The 23,078-nt window shown below is 43.0% G+C and overlaps 1 protein-coding gene across 3 annotated transcripts in view; it reads right to left on the bottom strand.

Annotated features, from left to right (window-relative positions):
- The window catches only part of CCM2 (CCM2 scaffold protein), a 154,175-nt gene that overhangs the window by 24,209 nt on the left and 106,888 nt on the right, over positions 1 to 23,078 (bottom strand). For all 3 annotated transcript variants that reach the window (XM_053713708.1, XM_053713709.1, XM_053713710.1), the window contains 2 exons: positions 17,804 to 17,936; positions 13,825 to 13,963 (listed from right to left, as the gene is read on the bottom strand). In XM_053713708.1, coding sequence (XP_053569683.1) covers positions 13,825 to 13,963; positions 17,804 to 17,936 — 272 coding nt within the window. The remainder of the gene's footprint in view (positions 1 to 13,824; positions 13,964 to 17,803; positions 17,937 to 23,078) is intronic.

The following is a 23,078-nucleotide window of genomic DNA, read 5'->3' as shown; positions in this document are numbered from 1 at the left end:
GCAGGCCAAAGCCTGGGGCCTAGTGTACCACCTGAGGCATATGTAGATTACCTGATAAGGGCCCCTTAGAATGACTCAGACCACGCAGCATTATGATCGAAAGCCAATTCTGTTTATTGCACAGTGCAAGCCTTTCTTATAGTAACATACAGGGTTAAGGGGATGACACGTTAGGACCGCGTCATCTTACACAGTTATACAGAGCAATTTACAAGGAAAAACTGGAACATGAGTTTCTCATAACAATAATTACATGGTCATAACAAACTACCATCTGCGGAGACAACAAGGTCGCTGGACCATCTTATTGATAGAACATTCTTCTGGGCGTGCGGCCAGGGACTTTCTACAAGGCTAACCGGCTAAGGAAAATACAATAGCAAGCATATATTTCTCACTACAGAATGAACCATTATAATAAAAGTATAATCATTACAAAATGGCTGCGGGGAACAAGATGGCTGCCGTCAGGTTCATACTACCCCTAACACTGATAGTGGTCTGGATGAATCTGAAGCTATTCATCCTGTAAGTCTATCGTGGACATATAATGACCTTGCTGAACAAAAGGCAGAATAGTCCTTAGACACCATTTTAAAAGTTGTCACTCTTACAAAACGATTCAAAATTTTCAGATCCAGAACTGGCCTGAATGAATTTTCTTTTTTTGGGACAATGAATAGATCTGAATAAAACCCCAGACCTTGTTCCTGAAACGGAACTGGTATGATTACTCTTGAAAGCTCTAGATATGAAACACACTTCAGAAAAGCCTGAGCTTTCACTGGATTTGCTGGAACGTGTAAGAGAAGAAATCTTCTCACAGGAGATCTTACTCTGAAACCTATTTGATACCCTTGAGAGACAATACTCTGAATCCATTGATTTTGGACAGAATCTGCCCTAATGTTTTAGAAAATTTTTAATCTGCCCCCCACCAGCTGAGCTGGAATGAGGGCCACACCTTCATGCGGTCTTGGGGGCTGGCTTTGGTTTCTTAAAAGGCTTGGATTTATTCCAACTTGAAGAAGGTTTCCAATTGGAACCAGATTCTTTGGGGGAAGGATTGGCTTTCTGTTCCTTATTCTGTCGAAAAGAATGAAAACGATTAGAAGTTTCAGATTTACCCTTAGATCTTTTATCCTGAGGTAAAAAAACTCCCTTCCCCCCAAGTGACAGTTGAAATTATTGAATCCAACTGAGAACCAAATGAATTGTTACCTTGGAAAGAAAGAGATAGTAATCTAGACTTGGATACCATGTCAGCATTCCAATATTTGAGCCACAAAGCTCTTCTAGCTAAAGACATAGATTTAACATCAATATTGATGGTATCAAAAATGGCATCACAGATAAAATTATTAGCATGTTGAAGCAAGCGAACAATGCTAAACAAATCAGGATCTGTTTCCTGTTGCGCTAAGCTTTCCAACCAAAAAGCTGATGCAGCTGCAACATCAGCCATGGATATAGCAGACCTAAGAATGTAACAAAAAAGATTTGTTCCAGCCACCAATAGTTAAAAAACCTTTATTTCTTCATATAGGGTCTTTTGACAAACATACAACGTTTCAGACCTGCTATAGGTCCTTAGTCATGTATATATACATGACTAAGGACCTATAGCAGGTCTGAAACGTTGTATGTTTGTCAAAAGACCCTATATGAAGAAATAAAGGTTTTTTAACTATTGGTGGCTGGAACAAATCTTTTTTGCTACTTGAAGTATTTGCAGGATAAGGCAGATCCTGGGTTCCGTGCCCCACAAGCCACATATCTGTTGGTGCTGTTTTCCACACTTTGCTTTGAAGACCTAAGAATGTAGCCAGAAAATAAATAAGCTTTCCTTAGATAAGTTTCAAGTTTCCTATCTAAAGGGTCCTTAAAAGAAGTACTATCTTCCACAGGAATAGTAATACGTTTGGCAAGAGTAGAAATAGCCTCATCAACTTTGGGGATTTTTTCCCAAAACTCCAATCTAACTGCTGGTAAAGGATACAACTTTTTAAACCTAGAAGAAGGAATAAAAGAAGTACCAGGCCTATTCCATTGCTTTGAAATCATATCAGGAACTGGAAAAAACCTCTGGAGTAACCACAGGAGGTTTATAAACAGAATTTAAACGTTTACTAGTTTTAGTATCAAGAGGACTAGTTTCCTCAATATCCAAAGTAATCAACACCTCTTTTAACAAGGAATGAATATACTCCATCTTAAAGAGATAAATAGATTTGTCAGTGTCAATATCTGAGGTAGGATCTTCTGAACCAGATCGATCCTCATCAGAAGAGGATAATTCAGTATGTTCTCGGTCATTTGAAATTTCATCAACTTTATGAGAAGTTTTAAAAGACCTTTTACGTTTATTAGAAGGCGGAATAGCAGACAAAGCCTTCTGAATCGCATCAGCAATAAAATCTTTTATATTCACATGGATATCATGTACATTAGATGTTGAAGGAACAACAGGCATTGTACTAGTACTGATGGCTACATTCTCTGCATGTAAAAGCTTATCATGACAACTGTAACATACTACAGCTGGAGATATATTCTCCGCTAACTTACAACAGATACACTTAGCTTTGGTAGAACTGTTATCAGGCAGCAGGGTTCCAACAGTGGTTTCTGAGACAGGATCAGATTGAGACATCTTGCAAATGTAAGAGAAAAAAACAACATATAAAGCAAAATTATCAATTTCCTTATATGGCAATTTCAGGAATGGGAAAAAAAATACAAACAGCATAGCCCTCTGAGCATAAAAAAAGGCAAGAGGCATATAGGAAGTGGGGTTTAAATAATAAAATTATATGGCGCCAAGTATGAGGCGCAAAACAAAATGAAATCTTTTGGCGCTAACAACATCCGGAATTGACGCAACTTGCGTCATGGCAGACGCAACCTTGTGCAAGGAAACCTGGCGTCAACTAAGACGCCGGAAATTACGAATTTGCGTCACCGAACGTACCTTCGCGGCAAAGAAATTCTCGGGCCAAGAATGACGCAATAAATATCATCATTTTGCGACCTTGTGAGCCCAATTTTGCCCGCAAAAATTAATGAAAAAGCAGTCAATTTGAAGAAAAGACTATACCCCAGGTAAGAAAAAAACAAAATTTATGCTTACCTGATAAATTTCTTTCTCTTGTGGTGTATCCAGTCCACAGGTTCATCCATTACTTGTGGGATATTCTCCTTCCCAACAGGAAGTTGCAAGAGGACACCCACAGCAGAGCTGTCTATATAGCTCCTCCCCTAACCCCCACCTCCAGTCATTCGACCAAAGACAAGTAAGAAAAAGGAGAAACTATAGGGTGCAGTGGTGACTGTAGTTTTAAAAATAAAAACACCTGCCTTAAAGTGACAGGGCGGGCCGTGGACTAGATACACCACAAGAGAAAGAAATTTATCAGGTAAGCATAAATTTTGTTTTCTCTTGTAAGGTGTATCCAGTCCACGGGTTCATCCATTACTTGTAGGATACCAATACCAAAGCTTTAGGACACGGATGAAGGGAGGGATAAGGCAGGAACTTAAACGGAAGGCACCACTGCCTGTAAGACCTTTCTCCCAAAAACAGCCTCCGAGGAAGCAAAAGTATCAAATTTGTAGAATTTAGAAAAAGTATGAAGCGAAGACCAAGTCGCCGCCTTACAAATCTGTTCAACAGAGGCCTCATGTTTAAAAGCCCATGTGGAAGCTACCTCTCTAGTAGAATGAGCTGTAATTCTTTCAGGAGGCTGCTGGCCAGCAGTCTCATAAGCTAAACGGATTATGCTTCTCAGCCAAAAAAGAAAGAGAAGTTGCCGAAGCCTTTTGGCCTCTCCTCTTTCCAGAATAGACAACAAACAATGCAGATGTTTGATGAAAATCCTTAGTAGCTTGCAAATAAAACTTTAAAGCACGAACCACGTCAAGATTGTGTAACAGACGTTCCTTCTTTGAAGAAGGATTAGGACACAGAGACGGAACAACAATGTCTTGATTGATATTCTTATTAGATACCACCTTAGGAAGAAACCCAGGTTTGGTACGCAAAACTACCTTATCTGCATGGAAGATCAGATAAGGGGAATCACACTGTAAGGCAGATAACTCTGAAACTCTTCGAGCCGAAGAGATAGCTACTAGGAACAGAACTTTCCCAGATAAAAGCTTGATATCTATGGAATGCAAAGGTTCAAACGGAACCCCTTGAAGAACTTTAAGAACTAAATTTAAACTCCATGGCGGAGCAACAGGTTTAAACACAGGCCTGATTCTAACCAAAGCCTAACAAAACGCCTGAACGTCTGGAACATCAGCCAGACGCTTGTGCAAAAGAATAGACAGAGCAGAAATCTGTCCCTTTAAGGAACTAGCCGTTAATCCCTTTTCCAATCCTTCTTGGAGAAAAGATAATATCCTAGGAATACTGACCTTACTCCACGAGTAACCCTTGGATTCACACCAATGAAGATATTTACACCATATCTTATAGATTTTCCTGGTGACAGGTTTTCGAGCCTGAATCAAGGTATCAATGACCGACTTGTTAGAAACCACGTTTTGATAAAATCAAGCGTTCAATCTCCAAGCAGTCAGACTCAGAGAAATTAGATTTGGATGTTTGAATGGACCTTGGAGTAGAAGGTCCTGCCTCAGCGGCAGAGTCCATGGTGGAAAGGATGACATGTCCACCAGATCTGCATACCAAGTCCTGCGTGGCCACGCAGGTGCTATCAAAATCACTGAAGCTCTCTCCTGCTTGATCTTGGCAATCAGACGAGGGAGGAGAGGAAATGGTGGAAACACATAAGCCAGGCTGAAAAACCAGGGCACTGCTAGAGCATCTATCAACGTTGCCTGGGGATCCCTTGACCTGGACCCGTAACGAGGAAGCTTGGCTTTCTGACGAGACGCCATCAGATCCAATTCTGGTTTGTCCCATCAACTATGAATCAGCTGGGCAAATACCTCCGGATGGAGCTCCCACTCCCCCGGATGAAAAGTCTGCCTCCCAGTTCTCTACTCCTGGGATATGGATAGCTGAGAGATGGCAAGAGTGAACCTCTGCCCAAAGAATTATCTTGGAAACCTCCATCATTGCCAGGGGACTCCTTGTTCCCCCCTGATGGTTGATATAGGCTACAGTCGTGATATTGTCCGACTGAAATCTGATGAATCTGACCGCAGCTAGCTGAGGCCAAGCCTGAAGAGCATTGAATATCGCTCTGAGTTCCAGAATGTTTATCGGAAGGAGGGCTTCCTCCTGAGTCCACGAACCCTGAGCCTTCAGGGAGTTCCAGACTGAGCCCCAGCCCAGAAGGCTGACATCTGTCATCACTATAGTCCACTCTGGCCTGCGGAAACTCATTCCCCTGGACAGATGGACCCGAGATAACCACCAGAGAAGAGAATCCCTGGTCTCTTGATCCAGATTTAACAGAGGAGACAAATCTGTGTAGTCCCCATCCCACTGATTGAGCATGCAAAGTTGCAGTGGTCCGAGATGTAGGCGGGCAAACGGAACTATGTCCATTGCTGCTACCATCAGGCCGATCATTTCCATACACTGAGCCACTGACGGCCGAGAAGTGGAATGAAGAGCACGGCAAGAAGATAAAAGCTTTGATATCCTGACCTCTGTCAGAAAGATTTTCATTTCTACTGAATCTATCAGAGTTCCTAGGAAGGAGACTCTTGTGAGAGGGGAGAGTGAACTCTTTTTTCTGTTCACCTTCCACCCGTGAGACCTCAGAAAGGCCAGAACAATGTCCGTATAGGACTTGGCGATTTGAAAAGTCGACGCCTGGATCAGGATGTCGTCTAAGTAAGGAGCCACCGCTATGCCCCGCGGCCTTAGAACCGCCAGTAGAGACCCTAGAACCTTCGTAAAGATTCTTGGCGCCGTGGCCAATCCGAAGGGAAGAGCCACAAACTGGTAATGCCTGTCTAGGAAGGCGAACCTGAGGAACTGATGATGATCTCTGTGAATCGGAATGTGGAGATAAGCATCCTTTAAGTCCACGGTAGTCATATATTGACTCTCCTGGATCATAGGGAGGATGGTTCGGATTGTCTCCATCTTGAAAGATGGGACCCTGAGAAATTTGTTTAGGATCTTGAGATCCAAGATTGGTCTGAACGTTCCCTCTTTTTTGGGAACTATAAAAAGGTTTGAATAGAAACCCTGCCCCTGTTCCTCCCTTGGAACTGGGCGGATCACTCCCATAACCAGTAGGTCTTGAACGCAACGTAAGAATGCCTCTCTTTTTATCTGGTTTGCAGATAGTTGTGAGAAGTGAAATCTCCCCTTTGGAGATGAACCTTTGAATTCCAGAAGATATCCCTGGGAAACAATCTCTAGTGCCCAGGGATCCTGGACGTCTCTTGCTCAAGCCTGATCGAAGAGAGAAAGTCTGCCCCCTACTAGATCCGGTCCCGGATCGGGGGCTACTCCTTCATGCTGTCTTAGAGGCAGCAGCAGGTTTTTTTGGCCTGCTTCCCCTTGTTCCAAGCCTGGTTAGGTCTCCAGACTGGTTTGGACTAGGCGAAATTTTCCTCTTGTTTTGCATTAGAGGAAGCTGAAGCTGTGCCACTCTTGAAGTTTTGAAAGGAACGAAAATTATTCTGTTTGGTCCTTAACTTATTGGACCTGTCTTGAGGAAGGGCGTGACTTTTTCCTCCAGTAATATCAGAAATGATCTCCTTCAGACCAGGCCAGAATAGGGTCTGTCCCTTGAAGGGGATGTTAAGAAGCTTAGACTTCGAAGTAACGTCTGCTGACCAGGACTTAAGCCATAGCGCCCTATGCACCAGAATGGCAAAACCTGAATCGGGGGCTGGCCCTTTATGCAGATTTGTTTATCTGTAGTTTTCTTGGCCCGTTTGGATTTGTTCCATGACTGGTTGGGCTTCCAAGTTATCTTGGGCTGTTCAGGTTTGGAGGAGGACTTAGTTAGCTGAGTATTGTCTGAACAAAAGGAATGAAAAACATTCCCATTAACGGACTACAATTTTCTTCTAACACTTCTCTGCCATCCTCCTATAGTGTCGAAAGGCAAAGAATGACTGGGGGGGATAGGGGAAGTGGGAGGGATATTTATAACCTTTGGCTGGGGTGTCTTTGCCTTCTCCTGGTGGCCAGGTGTTGATATTTCCAACAGTAATGAATGAAGTTGTGGACTCTCCCCGCCTTTGGAAAGAAACACACTTTGAAACAGAAGCCTTTTAAAGTACATAAAAACAATGAGATATTTCCCAGGGATTTATAATTATTATGAAAGTCACATTTATGGAAACAGTCTCAACCTACCCCTAGATATTCAAAGGAACAAATTGATCATCAGTCATTTCTGAACTTGGCTTTAAGGTTTTTCTTGAAGAATTTGGGCTTAAATTATAAGAATATTATACAACACTATGAAAGTGAGAGAAAATATATTTTTACTTTACCTATAAAATTTGTAAAATATAAAAAAGGTAATAACAATACTGCTTGAAGATGGATGATGGATAAAACCTCTAATCTGGTTTGGACCATTCTTTAGAGATAAGAACAGAAACCCCACAAGAGATTTGAAGCACCTAATTTATCATCAATCAAGTTACAGCTTTAGTTTAGTCTCTATCTTTAAAACGAACAGTAAAGTCATAATTAAACATTCACGATTCAGACAGAGTATACAATTTTAAACAAGTTTCCAATTTACTTCTATTATTTAATTTGCTTCCTTTTCTTGTTATCCTTTGATAAAGGGTTTATCTAGGCAAGCTCAGGAGCAGCAAAGCCCCTGGGTGCTAGCTGCTGATTGGTGGCTGCATATATATGCCTATTGCTTTTGGCTCACCCCGTGGTGTTCAGTTAGCAACCAGTAGTGCATAGTTGCTCCTTTAACAAATGATACTAAGAGAATGAAGCAAATTTTAATAGCAGTCAACTGGAAATTTGTTTAAAATTGCATGATCTACCTAAATCATGAAAGAAAATGTTTGGGTTTCACGTCCCTTTAAACCCAGGGCTAAAAAACTACAATTAAAAAAAAAAAATCTCCATGCAGCATGACTTGGTTAACTTATTAAAAACAAATTATTGTTTACTGATAATTTCATTTCCATCGAGGGGAGGAGAGTCCACGGCTTCATTCATTACTGTTGGGAATTAAGAACCTGGCCACCAGGAGGAGGCAGAGACACTCCAGCCAAAGGCTTAAATACCTCCCCCACTTCCCTCATCCCCCAGTCATTCTGCCAAGGGAACCATGAACAGTAGGAGAAATATCAGGGTATAAATGGTGCCAGAAGATTAATAAATTTAGGTCCGCCCATCGGAGATACGGGCGGGAGCCGTGGACTCTCCTCCCCTCGATGGAAATGAAATGATCAGGTAAGCATAATCTATGTTTTCCATCTAAAGGGGAGGAGAGTCCACGGCTTCATTCATTACTGTTGGGAACATATACCCAAGCTCTAGAGGACACTGAATGAAACCGGGAGGGTAAAAAGGCGGACCCTAATCAGAGGGCACCACAGCCTGCAAAACCTTTCTCCCAAAAACAGCTTCCGCAGAAGCAAAAACGTAAAAACTTGTAAAACTTTGTAAAAGTGTGCCATTCTTGAAGGCCCAAGACGAAGCCACAGCTCTAGTTGAATAAGCCGTAATCCTCTGAGGAGGCTTATGTCCCGCTGTCTCATAAGCCAAGCGAATCATACTACTCAACCAAAAAGATAAAGAAGTAGCAGAGGCCCTTTGCCCCTTGCGCTTCCCAGAATACACCACAAAAAGAGATGTAGACTGTCTGAAATCCTCCTTAGAAGAAGAAGGGTTAGGACACAAAGAAGGAACAACGATTTACTGATTGATGTTATGGTTAGACACCACCTTGGGGAAGAACCCCAACCCAGTACGCAGTACAGCCTTATCCGCATGAAACACCAGATAAGGAGGGTCACATTGCAAGGCAGCTAGCTCAGATACTCTGCGTGTCGATGCAATAGCCAAGAGGAAGAGAACCTTCTAGGACAAAATCTTAATGTCTATGGAATGCATAGGTTCAAACGGAACACTCTGCAAAACCTTAAGGACTAAATTTAAGCTCCAATGCGGAGCAGACTGCCTAAAGACAGGTCTGATTATAGACAGAGCCTGAACAAAAGATTGGATGTCAGGGAGCTCAGCGAGCCTCCTATGAAACAAGACTGATAATGCAGACACCTGCCCCTTTAAGGAACTAGTGGCAAGACCCTTCTCCAAACTGTCTTTGAGAAAGGACAGAATCCTGGATACCTTCACCTTATGCCAAGGATATCCATGCTTCTCACACCAGGACAAGGAAGTCCTCCACACCTTATAGTAGATGCGATGAGTGACTGGCTTTCTTGCCTGAATTAGCGTATCAATCACACCTTCAGAAAAGCCTCTCTTGGCCAAGACTAGGCGTTCAATCTCCATGCGGTCAGCCTCAGAGAATCTAGATTTCAATATTGAAAGGGGCCCTGTGACAGCAGATCCCTGCGACAGGGTAATCTCCACGGCGGAGAGGATGACATCCCCACCAGATCCGCAAACCACGTCCTCCGCGGCCACGAAGGAGCATTCAGAATGGCCGAGGCCCGCTCCTGTTTGATGCGTGCCATTACGCGAGGTAGAAGTGGTAACGGAGGAAAAATGTAAGTTAGGCTGAATCCCCAAGGAACCACTAAGGCATCTATCAGCTCTGCCTGGGGATCCCTGGACCTCGATCCGTATCGAGGTAGTTTGCAATTAAGTCTTGACGCCATGAGATCTATCTCAGACGTTCCCCATCTATGGCAAATATCTGCAAACACTTAGAGGAGAAGAGACCATTCCCCAGGATGGAAGGACTGTCGGGGGGGCTTCCACACCGGAATGTGAATCGCTGAGAGCGAGCAGTCGTGTGACTCCGCATCGCGAGGGAGCTCCTCGTACCCCCCTGATGGTTGATGTAAGTCACCAAGGTAATGTTGGTCTGGAATCTGATCAAACCGACCGGCCCCAGAGAGGGCCAAGCCTTCAGAGCATTGTAGGTTGCTCGTAGTTGTAGGATTTTGATCGGAAGAAGGAGAGACTCCTCCCTGGACCACTTTCCTTGTGCTATCCTGGCACCCCAAACAGCTCTCCATCCTGACAGATTGGCGTCCGTGGTCACAATCTCCCAGGACAGTCTCAAGAAGGATGTCCCCATGGACAGTTGCTCCAGCCAAATCCACCAAGATAGGGAATTCCGAGTCCGAGCATCCAGGGATATCAGCTGTGATAGATCTGAATGATCACCGTTCCACTGTCTCAACATGCACAATTGAAGAGGTCTGAGGTGGAATCTGGCGAATGGGATGACCTCTATGCTTGACACCATGAGACCTATCACCTCCATACATTGAGCCACCTCAATGAGAAGGACTGAAGGGCAAGACAGGTGGACGCAAGCTTCCTGCGCCGCTGATCTGTGAGAAACATCTTCATGGACAGAATCTATTATCGTGCCCAGGAACTCCACCTTTTTGCTGGGAACCAGGGAACTATTTCCTCAGTTGATCTTCCAACCATGAGATTGGAGCAGAAGAGCAGCCCTCGAATGATCCACTGCAAGGCTGAGCAACGGCGCCTGAACCAGGATGTCGTCCAGGTAAGACGCCACGCAACACCCCTGGATCTGGCCACTGCAAGCAGCGCCCCCAGAACCTTCGTGAAGACTCTTGGGCCGTCGCCAGACCAAAAGGAAGGGCCACAAATTGGAAGTGTTGGTCCAGAAATGCAAATCTTAGGAACCTGAAGTGGTCCCTGTAGATAGGCACATGAAGATAAGCGTCCTTCAAGTCTATAGTCGTCATGAACTGTCCCTCTTGAACTAGGGGCAGAATAGATCTGATCGTTTCCATTTGGAACGACAGAACACTCAGAAACTTGTTTAAACACTTTAGGTCCAGAATCGGGCGGAACGTGCCCTCCTTCTTTGGAACCACAAAAAGGTTGGAATAGTACCATAGACCCCTTTCGGCTAGGGGTACTGGTACGATAACCCCGAGAGAGGCGAGAGATCTCACACACTCTAGAAAGGCCTCCCTCTTCTCCGGTCTTGTAGACAGGTTTGACAGGAGGAATCTGCCCTCGGGCGGATTGGATCTGAGCCCTATCTTGTAACCCTGGGAAACAACTTCTAGCACCCAAGGGTCTTGAACATCCTGCAACAATGCATAGAGATAATCTGCCCATTACGCGATATGGAGACCGGTCAGGGGGCCGCCCCTTCATGCCAATTTGGTCTCGGCGGGCTTCTTGCTCTGCTTGGACTTATTCCAAGATTGAGCCGGCTTCCAAGATCTCTTAGACTGGTCCGCTTTTGCGGAGGGTTGCTGGTGCTGGGCCTTGTCCGCACGAAAGGGACGAAAAGTAGATCCCCTAGGCTTAGCCTTCTTATACTGCGGTAGGAAAGCTCCCTTGCCTCCCGTAACCGTGGATATAATCGAATCCAATCCTGTACCGAACAGGATCTTTCCTTGAAAAGGCAGGGACTCGCTTTAGAGGTCATATCCGCAGACCAAGATTTTAGCCAGAGAGCCCTGCGCGCTAAAAAAGAAAAAACTGACAACTTAGCATTCAGGCGAATAATTTGCATATTGGCATCACAGATGAGAGAATTGCTGACCTTCAGCACCTTAATCTTCTCCTGTATCTAGTCTATGGAAGTCTCCCCCTCGACCATTTTACACAGGGATTCACACCAATATGTTGCAGCTCAAGCGATCGCCACTACTGGCTGAAAAACAAACCCCATGTGCTTAAACATCTTTCTCAACATGTTTTCCAGCTTTTTATCCATGGGCTCTTTAAACGACAAACTATCCTCAAGGGGAATAGTCTTCCGCTTCGCAAATGTAGAAATTGCCCCATCCACCTTAGGAACGGTCCCCCACAGCTCAAGCTGAGAGCCCGGAACAGGGAACAGTCTTTTAAAAGAAGAAGAAGGGGAAATTGACGACCCTAATAGCACAAAAACGTATCACACCAATAATGAATAAAATCATGTTCAGAATAAAATCTAGCTGGTATTTATTTATGCAATTTGAAAATGCACACTTTTTCTTACCTACACCACAGTTTAAATTTAAATTGCCCCCTCAAGGTTGTCTACGAGCTAGTTCAATAGCTGACATTCTAAATGTATATCCGTTTATAATGACATTCAAAAAAATGTTTAAATAGTGCGGACAAGGGGTGGTCACTTGCTATGGAAGAAAGATGTTTTTTTATTTTTGTACCCGTCTCCCTGGTGGTTCTACGAACATATTGCGTACAGCATGTGGAACATTCAGTATAATAGACGACACAAGTGGCTGTGCAATTAACACAAGCTTTAGTAACCATTGATCTAAAGCTGCTGTAGATAAAGATTAAATCACATAGTCTACATTTTTTTTATCACACATACGAAAGAGAAAAACAAAAATAAAGACAGAGAGATATATAAAATAAGGCAATGGAGAGATCCATATGAGTTGTCAGAAGACCATTGCAGTTCACAAGAATGGAACAAAAGGAATAAGAGCAATATATTCGCAATACATAAAATAATGGCAAGTAAACAGTAGTGTTCTCCAAGCAGGAGAGAAGAGGGGTTTATAAGTAGATAGGGGCATTGGGATCCTTTGGGAGGATCCAAATGCGGAAGTAGGCGGCTGCTTGTGCCATTCGTCTCTTTTCGGAGCTGGATTTATTCTTATGAAACACACTAAGATCTGGATATGCACAAATTAGTGTGAGGATCTTTCACAAGAATGGCACAAGCAGCCGCCTACTTCCGCACTCAGGTCTTCACGAAGAACGTGAAAAAGGTGCTTAAAGTGAAACATCAGACGATAAGTATATCCTACTCATTTCATGAATGAAAGTCTCATTCATCTTTTAATTCTTTCCTATGACTTGAGCGACTATGCTCCAGTTTACAATCACTTTAAAGGTACATAAAAGTGAAAAAATGAAATGCTCTGTTGGTTTTGAATATTGCACTAAAGCTGGTGCATAACTATAACCCCTGCAAAGGAGATAAACGCATAAAGTCAGCTTAAATATTAGCATGACTGGAGACTGGAAGTAAAGTGTTAGAGCTAGAATAAAAGACATGCAAAACATATTAAAGTATTACACTCATATACATATTAAAAGTAAAGGATATGTTTATTATTGAAATAAATGTATAAAAAGGATTTTAAAAGTGAAACAAAATAATAATAATCAAGAAGAGATTTAGAAACTTGTGACGACGGATAAGAACCAAAGGCCACAAGTCTGCCCAATATTTCCTAAATGTATAAACTTATCATAGCCTTATGCTTATCCCAGGCATTACCCCAGTGTTTGTAATTACCACCTCTTGTGGAAGTTTATTCCATGAATCAATCACACTTTCTGTAAAGAAGCTTCCTCAAGTTACTCCTGAATCCACTACCCTTCAGCTTGAGATCATGACGCCTTGTCCTTGAATTATTCTTTTTATGACAAATACTCACAGGCTCAGCTTTACTAAGCCCTTTAATATACCTGAAAGTTACTTTCATATCACTTCTTTGCCTTCTCTTTTCCCTTCTCTCCCCTAAGCTTTATCTAGATGAGGGATTTAGCGCAGCCGTGTTTTCTGACCTCCAGAAAACTCAAGCGCTACCTTTTTACTTACAACACGTGATATGAGCGCAGGAATAAGAGTGCTATTCACTTAACTTGAGCGCCACTGGTAATCTAGTCCCATAAAGTGTATACAATATTTACTGAGACTGTAATAATAAATGTTTTCTTGTGGTTATATGCTCACTGCTCTCTATTACCTAGTAGCAGAAACTTTCTGCTGTCCCCATAAAGCTGGCGAAGGTTGATGCAGAACTCATGGATGGAGGCTCCGTTGCGATACTCATGCAGCAGCATCGCAAACTGCTGAATCTCTTGCGAAGAGAGCTTGGTCCTCAGCTAAAAACAAAGACAGAAATATTGTCACAGAAATTACAGGATGATTATGTTTAACAAAAAACAACCTTAAAACATGGTCCATCTATTTTCCTTTAATGGCTTCTCTCATAGAAGGGATGTTTAAAAGTTAAAAACATTTAAAGATTTTTGTATTAAAGGAACAACGAAAATAACTAAAAATGGACACATAGCATCTCAGAGATGAATGATGAAATACTACAGCTGTAGACTACACTACAACAGGAATGCTAATAATTCTTATCTAAAATAAATCATTTTTGTGCAGTGCTAGATCACAGGTTGCGACCTTGTAGGGCCACCAGAATGAACATAAAGATGAGGCTACCATTTAAGATAATACTTGAACACCCCAAGGCAGAACATAGTGCGATCTGCGATCTTATCGCAGAAACTGGAGCCTGTCTGCAGAAAAAGAACAGCCAGGTCCGTTAAGCATAGAATTTTCTTCAACAGGATTTTTTTTTTCTGGCCAGTGCAATGCTTTCAAAATGACAACCGGTACATTTTTTGTGCAGTATTTTGAAATTATTGGCTAATGGCTGCTCTGCTCCTGAAATTGATACATTTTAGAGGCAAGATTAATGTTACTTTAACCCGCCAGAACTCTGTGACTGTCTGCGACTGCGAGGTAACTGGTAAGTGTAGAAGCTTTTTTATTAGTGCAGCCATTTGAAACTCCTTTCCCTATTATCGTGTAGGTGCTTATTGAATTGTGTTTTTACTGAATGGGCACTGTTAAGAGGCTCACAGCCTGCAGTACCATATTGTGGCAACTGAAGCCAGCTTTAGGGCTGCCGGTAAGGAGGGATCTGTCGGGGGAAATGGATTCAGGGGGCCCCAGCATCCTCAGACCAGAGGGATCCCCTCCGGACTTGTGAACGCAGCGCAAAGACAGGACAGGCTCCTAAACTTCCCAACAAATACAGCAGATGAGGGAACTGAGCACTCTCTGTCCCTCCTACAGTGCCGGAGAGAGGAGGAGAGCAGGGAGTGTTAGAGGATTCGGAATAACATTTATTTACAGCATACTCTTTACTGAGAGGACAGTCTGGGGCAGGCACGCACGTAGTTAATAGAATAATATGTGTTAAGAGGCTCAGGCTGGGGATGAAAGGGAGGCACTTCTCAGTGTCACAACTCACATGTACTGCGTGCTTTCAAAACAGACTTCGGAACGGCAGTATTACAAAATGACATTCTTGAAAAACAGAATTTATTGCCGTTCCGAAGTCTGTTTTGAAAGCACGCAGTACATGTGAGTTGTGACACTGAGAAGTGCCTCCCTTTCATCCCCAGCCTGAGCCTCTTAACACATATTATTCTATTAACTACGTGCGTGCCTGCCCCAGACTGTCCTCTCAGTAAAGAGTATGCTGTAAATAAATGTTATTCCGAATCCTCTAACACTCCCTGCTCTCCTCCTCTCTCCGGCACTGTAGGAGGGACAGAGAGTGCTCAGTTCCCTCATCTGCTGTATTTGTTGGGAAGTTTAGGAGCCTGTCCTGTCTTTGCGCTGCGTTCACAAGTCCGGAGGGGATCCCTCTGGTCTGAGGATGCTGGGGCCCCCTGAATCCATTTCCCCAGACAGATCCCTCCTTACCGGCAGCCCTAAAGCTGGCTTCAGTTGCCACAATATGGTACTGCAGGCAAGGTGATAATGAGAAGAACATTTAACTGGTGATGTCTTTTTTTTTTTATATGTGAAACAAAGTGGCAGATGGAAAAGGCCATATTCTGCATAACTAGGCTGTGAGCAATTCCAGTTAATCTCTGACACTTGAGTACAGATAATATTTTTATCATTTGTCTGAGGTTTTTTGCAAAGCAGCTCATACTTCTTTTTTTTATTTTTTTTATTTTGCACAGTAAATGTCTCCATTGGGGATATGCAGATTTAATATTTAATAACTAAGCAATTTGAGTTATGATGCTCTAGAGCAGGCAAACAAAATCTTCATCTTGTGATGCTGTAGCAGAGATCTCCTTCATCCCAGCCCCCACATACCCATCTGCAGGCTGCCCAGCCTCTACAACAAAGCCCTGCTGAATGAAACCTTGTACTGATCCAAGATAATCATTTCACTGCCAGTGGTTTCTTAGGTGGTTTCTATTTGCGCTCACTGATGGTGTATGTGAAGTGAAAGTATGTTTATATAATATATTGCATGGGGTATGCATAAAGGGACCAGGGTGATATGATATGCAGGGGGGGGGGGGGGTTATGCATGAAGAGACCAGGGTGATATTGAAATGCAGGGGGGGGATATCCATGAAGAGACCAGGGTGATATTGATATGCAGGTGGGGGTATCCATGAAGAGACCAGGGTGATATTGATATGCAGGTGGGGGTATCCATGAAGAGACCAGGGTGATATTGATATGCAGGTGGGGGTATCCATGAAGAGACCAGGGTGTTATTGATATGCAGGGGGGTATCCATGAAGAGACCAGGGTGATATTGATATGCAGGTGGGGGTATCCATGAAGTGACCAGGGTGATATTGATATGCAGGGGGGGTTATCCATGAAGAGACCAGGGTGATATTGATATGCGGGGGGGGGGGGGGTATCCATGAAGAGACCAGGGTGATATTGATATGCAGGGGGGGGTATCCATGAAGAGACCAGGGTGATATTGATATGCAGGGGGGGGGTATCCATGAAGAGACCAGGGTGATATTGATATGCAGGGGGGGTATCCATGAAGAGACCAGGGTGATATTGATATGCAGGGGGGTATATATATATATATATATATATATATATATACATATATATATATACATATATACACACATGCACACACACAATTTAAAACTGAATTTTATTTCAAAATGACCTGCAGAAAAATTTTTACTACAAAAAATCTCATCGCAGAAAGTGAAAAAAAGTTCTGCTTCTGGGCTTGAACAACAGAATCTTAGGGTGCCCTGCGGCAAGGTTCTTCAATTCCACTCTTCAGAACTCACAAGAAGGCAAAGTTTTTAGGACTAACTTGGATAAAAGAGTTTGGTAACCATTATTTCACTAGTGGTTTACTTCAGACATCCTTACAATCTGGCCTGTTAATGGGACCCGAGGAGTGGAACTTGAAGCTAATCAAAAGCCATATATGTAATCTTTGCCATTAAAAAACAAAATGTGTACTTTTTTTTTTATCTATCCATTAAAAGGGTTAAATCCGTGCCTATAGTAATGCATCGATTACAATGTTATGTCGGCGCACTGGGATGAACTCTTTTTTTTTTATGACTATTACAATGAACATCCAATCAGTGTGTGTGTCATATGACACTCTTGAAGTCCAGCCCTCTGAAAACACCTTGGAAGCCTATGTAGAGAGTGGGTGGGACTGCTCTTTATGTCGCAACCCAGCCAAAAGAGGAAATGACGGGGGGCAGAGGAACAGAAGATTCCAAGTAGGTTTATAAATCTTTTTATAAAATATATATATTTTTTTAATTTAAATTATGCGATTTTGCTTGTACACTAATCGATTTTTCTTTGCAACATTATTAAAGTCTGAAATTTACCATCACTTTGTTGTGGAGAAAATTAAACTTGAACTTAGCATCTAGCGCAAGCTAAAGGACTAAAACCATTTGTAAATGTGGATAATAAATAATTAATTTGTGTCATTTTATTGTGGACATCTTATACATTAAAGTGTTCATCCTGTTGTTTTTCTATTGACCCATTAATTAAAAAAAAAACAAAAAAAAAAACTTTAGTCCCATATAGAAGTTTATGCTGATGTTGAGCAATCTAAAACACCAACAACTTGGGACACGGAGTAAAACATTTTGAGGGGTTTATACCGTCATCATGTAGTCTTGGAGCAGTTCCGTGGCTGTGGCACTCAGCTCACTGTCACTGGCAGTCTTGAGACGCGGGGAATGAAGGTTAGAAGATGGGGAATTGCCTTCTGCATCCAAAGAATCCTGAAAAGAACTAAATTCAAATAAACCAGAAAGTTAGTAAGCAAGGCTAATCATGAAGATCCATTTTATACTACTGCTCGTAAACTCATATTTCTTTGTATTTCTGTATTTTGGATAGAACCTTCTTGGGAATGTGCGCACAAAGATAAAATCTGAATCTCTTCAAGTACTCGATAAGTAAAGACACAACTTACTGAGCTAGTAAACCATTGGTAGAAAAATCAGATTTATAATAATAATTTATGCAGCGCCTTTCTCCCAGTGGGACTCAAAGAGCTTTTTCAGCGCTCGCTCACGGAATTAACCAAATCGGCAGCTGAATAGTAATAGTTATTTATAGTTAACTATAAAAAAATCAATTCTTTTCACTCTTGAAGTAACCTCATATTCATATAAAATGGGTATATGTCATGTCACCTTAAAGGTCTCCCTTTGGTGTAAGATCCTTACTTGGCAATAGGTGAACTATTTGAAGAAAGAGTGGAAAACGTACCAAACCCAAACATGACTATAAATAACATAATTTATGCTTACCAGATAATTTCCTTTCCTTCTGTACAGGTAGAGTCCACAGCTGCACTCTTTACTTGTGGGAAATACTGAACCTGGCCACAAGGAGGAGGCAAAGACACCCCAGCCAAAGGCTTAAATACCTCCCCCACTTCCCTCATCCCCCAGTCATTCTGCCGAGGGAACAAAAAACAGTAGGAGAAATATAAGGGTGAAAAAAGGTGCCAGAAGAATAAATTAAAAATTTAGGGGCGCCCATCAGAGAACACGGGCGGGAGCTGTGGCCTCTCCCTGTACAGATGGAAAGGGGATTATCTGGTAAGCATAATTTATGTTTTCCTTCTTAATACAGGGAGAGTCCACAGCTGCATTCCTTACTTATGGGAAATTATACCCAATCTCCAGAGGACACTGAATGCTAACGGGAGGGTAAAAGAGAGAGGACGCCCCTAATCTGAGGGCACCACAGCCTGCAAAACCTTTCCCGAAGGCTGCTTTAGCAGAAGCAAAAAAACATCAAACTTGTAAAATTTGGAAAACGAACGTAAGGAGGACCCAGTAGCCGCCTTACAAATCTGATCCATAGAGGCCTCATTTTTGGAGGCCCAAGAGGAAGCCACTGCTCTCGTAGAATGAGCCGTAATCCTCTGAGAAGGCTTAAGACCCGCTGACTCATATGCTAAGCGGCTGATACTCCTCAACCAAAAAGATAAGGAAGTCGAAGAGGCCCTCTGACCCCTACGCTTCCCAGAATAGATAACAAACAGAGAAGAAGTTTGTTTAAATTCTTTCGTAGCCTGAAGATAGAACTGTAAGGCACGAACCACATCCAGATTATGCAGTAAACGTTTCTTCGATGAAGGATTAGGACATAAGGAAGGAACCACAATTTCTTGATTGATGTTGCAAATTGACACAACCTTAGGAAGAAATCCTAACTTAGTTAGTAGAAAAGCCTTATCAGCATGGAACACCAGATAAGGAGGGTCACATTGCAAGGGAGCAACTCAGAAGCAATAGCTAGTAGAAAAAGAAACCTTATAACAACTTAATGTCAACCTCATGCATAGGCTCAAATGGAGCCCGTTGCAAACGTTAAGAACAAGATTTAAACTCCAAGGAGGAGAATTAGATCTCAACAGCGGCCTGATCCTAGTCAGGACCTTAACAAAAAACTGTACATCCGGAAGCTCAGTGAGCCTCTTGTGCAGTAAAACAGACAGGGCCAAAATCTGTCACTTCACGGAACTAGCTGAGAGGCCCTTCTCCAGTCCATCCTGGAGAAAAGAAAGAATCCTGGCAACCTTTATTTTGTGCAAGGAGAAACCACGCTCTTCACACCAGAATAAGTAGGACCTCCACACCTTATGATAAAAGCGACAAGTAACCGGCTTATGAGCTTGAATGAGAGCATCAATAACACTCTCATAAAACCCTCTCTTGGCCAAGACTAAGAGTTCAATCTCCACGCAGTCAGCCTCAGAGAATCGAAATATTGATAAAGAAAGGGGCCTTGTTCCAGCAGATTCCTGCGACAAGGTAACTTCCAAGGAGGAGATGACATCCCCGTAAGATCCGCGAACCATATCCTTTGCGTCCACGATGGAGCAATCAGTATCACAGACGCCTGCTCCTGTATGATTCGAGCCACCACTCGAGAAAGGAGTGGAATGGCAGGAAAAGAGAAATTAGATTGAACCTCCAAGGCACCGTTAATGCATCTATTAGCCCCGCCTGAGGATCCCTGGACCTCGACCCATATCTGGGTAGCTTAGTATTGAGACAGGACGCCATGAGAACTAACTCCGGAGTTCCCCACCTGTTGCATATCTCCGCAAATACTTCGGGATGGAGAGAGACTATTCCCCCAGATTAAAGGATCGTCTGCCGAGAAAATCCGCTTCCCAGATGTCCACACCCGGAATGTGGATTGCTGACAGTTGTGGGTCTCTGCCCACTCCAGAATCCGAAATACTTCCCTCATTGCTAGGGAGCTTCTCGTTCCCCCCTGATGGTTGATGTAAGCCACCAAGGTTAAATTGTCTGATTGGAATCAGATAAATTGGGATTAACCCAGTAGGGGCCAAGCCTTCAGAGCATTGATTATTGCCGAAGATCTAGAATGTTGAACGGGAAGGGGCTCTCCTCCTTGCGGCCACAGACCCTGCGCCTTCTTGGCGCTCCAAACAGCTCCCCATCCTGACAGACTTGCGCCTGTCACAGTCACCCAGGATGGTCTTAAAAAGGATGTCCCTTGGGACAGGTGATCCGGACAGAGCCACCAAGAGAGCGATTCTCTCGACCGGTTGTCCAGAAAAATCTGTTGAGACGGATCCAAATAATCGCCGTTCCACTGCCCCAGCATGCACAGACACCTGAGGTGGAACCTGGCAAAGAGAACGATATCCATGCTGGACGCCATGAGACCAATCACCTCCATACACTGAGCCACATATGGCCTTAAGGGAGTTGAGGGCAAGACATGTTGAAGGTAACTCGCAACTTCATAGACATGACAATATTTCTAACAGTCCAGAGAAGTCTATTATAGTGTCCAGGAATTCCACCCTGGTGCTTGGAATAAGAGAACTCTTTTCTCTATTTATCTTCCCTCTCGTGGGATCGAAAAAGACAGAGGAGAGATTCCGAATGGTCTTCCACCAGACAAAATTATGGTGCTTGTACCAGAATATCGTCCAAGTAAGGAGCTACTGCTACACCCCGGGTTCTGGCGACTGCTAGAAGAGCCCCTAGATTCTTCGTAAAAATTCTTGGAGCAGTAGCTGGACCAAACGGAAGTGCATAGAACTGTAAGTGCTGGTCCAGTAAACGCAAACCTGAGGAACTGGAAGTGTTCCCTGTGGATTGGAAGGTGAAGGAATGCCTACTTTAGATCTATAGTGGTCATAAACAGCCCTTCTTGAATTAAGGGAAGGATTGACCTTATTGTCCCCATCTTGACGAGGGGACATTTAGAAATTTGTTTAAGCACTTTAGGTCCATAACTGGACAGAAAGTTCCCTCCTCCTTTGGGACCACGAAAATGTTTGAATAGTATCCCAAACCTCTCTCTGTGATAGGTACTGGGACAATGACTCGAAAGCAGGACAGATCCCTTACGCACTCCAGAAAGGCTTCCCTCTTTCCTAGTCTTGAAGACAGGTTGAGACGATGAATCTGACCCTGGGTGGATGAGATTTGAACCTATCTTGTAACCCTGAGCTATGACCTCCAGGACCCAAGGATCCTGCACGTCCCTGAACAAAGCCTCTAAAAGATCGACAGTCTGCCCCTACACGATCAACTCTTTGAAATAGAGGGAGAACCCTCTAATGAATCAGAATCTTCCATAACAAAAGTACGATATGCGAAGGACTACAGAAAAAACTAACTTTATTTTAAATTAAAAAAAATGCACCTTTATACCCCCAATGGCTGGGGCACTCACCACCTCCTATGACCCAGACAGAACAAGATAAAACTCATTTCCGGTAGTAAATCGGTCAATGGAAGCCTCAACCATTCCGGTCACATGGTGCGCAATGCAAGACCGTTCCTGCTATGAGAAAAAGCGCTGCAAGCTTTTAAGTTGTGCAACCTTCAAAGTGAAAGTCAAACCTGTATGTTCCATCTCAGCCTATGAGCCTATAAACATCTTACACATAAAGCAGCATAAAATCAAATAAAACATATATGATTAAACCTAACTGTTCATAATCCCCCTCAGGAGATATTAACCCTTGATTCCATATAGATAAAAGGAGCCACACTGTGACCCTGTCTTCTAGCATTTGCAATATGTGTAAAAATTGAAACGATCTTACCGTGGAACAGAAACATGGTCCTTCAAGTTTGACAGATTGTAGCAGCACTTCTGACATGGACTTGAGTGAAGAAAAGCAGGCAGCGAAACTTGTCAACGTTGATTGCTTAGGAGCTGTTAATATGAGTCTGGATGGTTTTGCAGAAAGACTCTCCCTGCACTCTAACTTTCATCAATGCTCTCACTGAGAGGCTGACAAGACTACTTAAAACTCCAGTCCTATCTCGAAGGGTACTACCCTCCATAAGGAACTACTCCGAAATCTTCTGACACTTCTCGGCCACCCTCCTGTGACAAAAGGCAAAGAATGACTGGGGGATGAGGGAAGTGGGGGAGGTATTTAAGCCTTTGACTGGGGTGTATTTGCCTCCTCCAGGTGGTCAGGTTCAGTATTTCCCACAAGGAAGCTGTGGACTCTCCATGTATTAAGAAGGAAAAACAGACCAGGGAAGTATCATGCAATTACAAACGTCTATGCCAGGACAGCCCTTCATATGTAATAATAGCCTGTAAATATCAACGCTTCCCATTTTAAAGGGACAGTCAACACTAAAATTGTTATTGTTTAAAAAGATAGATAACGCCTTTACTACCCATTTCCCAGGTTTTGCACAACCGATGTTGTTATTTAATATACTTTATAACATTTAAACCTCTAAATTTCTGCCTGTTTCTAAGTCACTACAGATAGCCTCTTATCACATGCTAGTTCATGTGTGTCATATAGTTAACATTGTGCTCACGCTCGTGGAGTTATTTAAAAGTCAGCACAACACAGCACTAATTGGATAAAATGCAAGTCAATAGATAATAAAAAAA

This window comes from Bombina bombina, chromosome 5, assembly GCF_027579735.1.
Source record: "Bombina bombina isolate aBomBom1 chromosome 5, aBomBom1.pri, whole genome shotgun sequence".
NCBI classification, from domain to species: domain Eukaryota; kingdom Metazoa; phylum Chordata; class Amphibia; order Anura; family Bombinatoridae; genus Bombina; species Bombina bombina.
The sequence above is the reverse complement of the archived record's forward strand: the minus strand, read 5'-3'. Positions and strand labels throughout refer to the sequence as shown.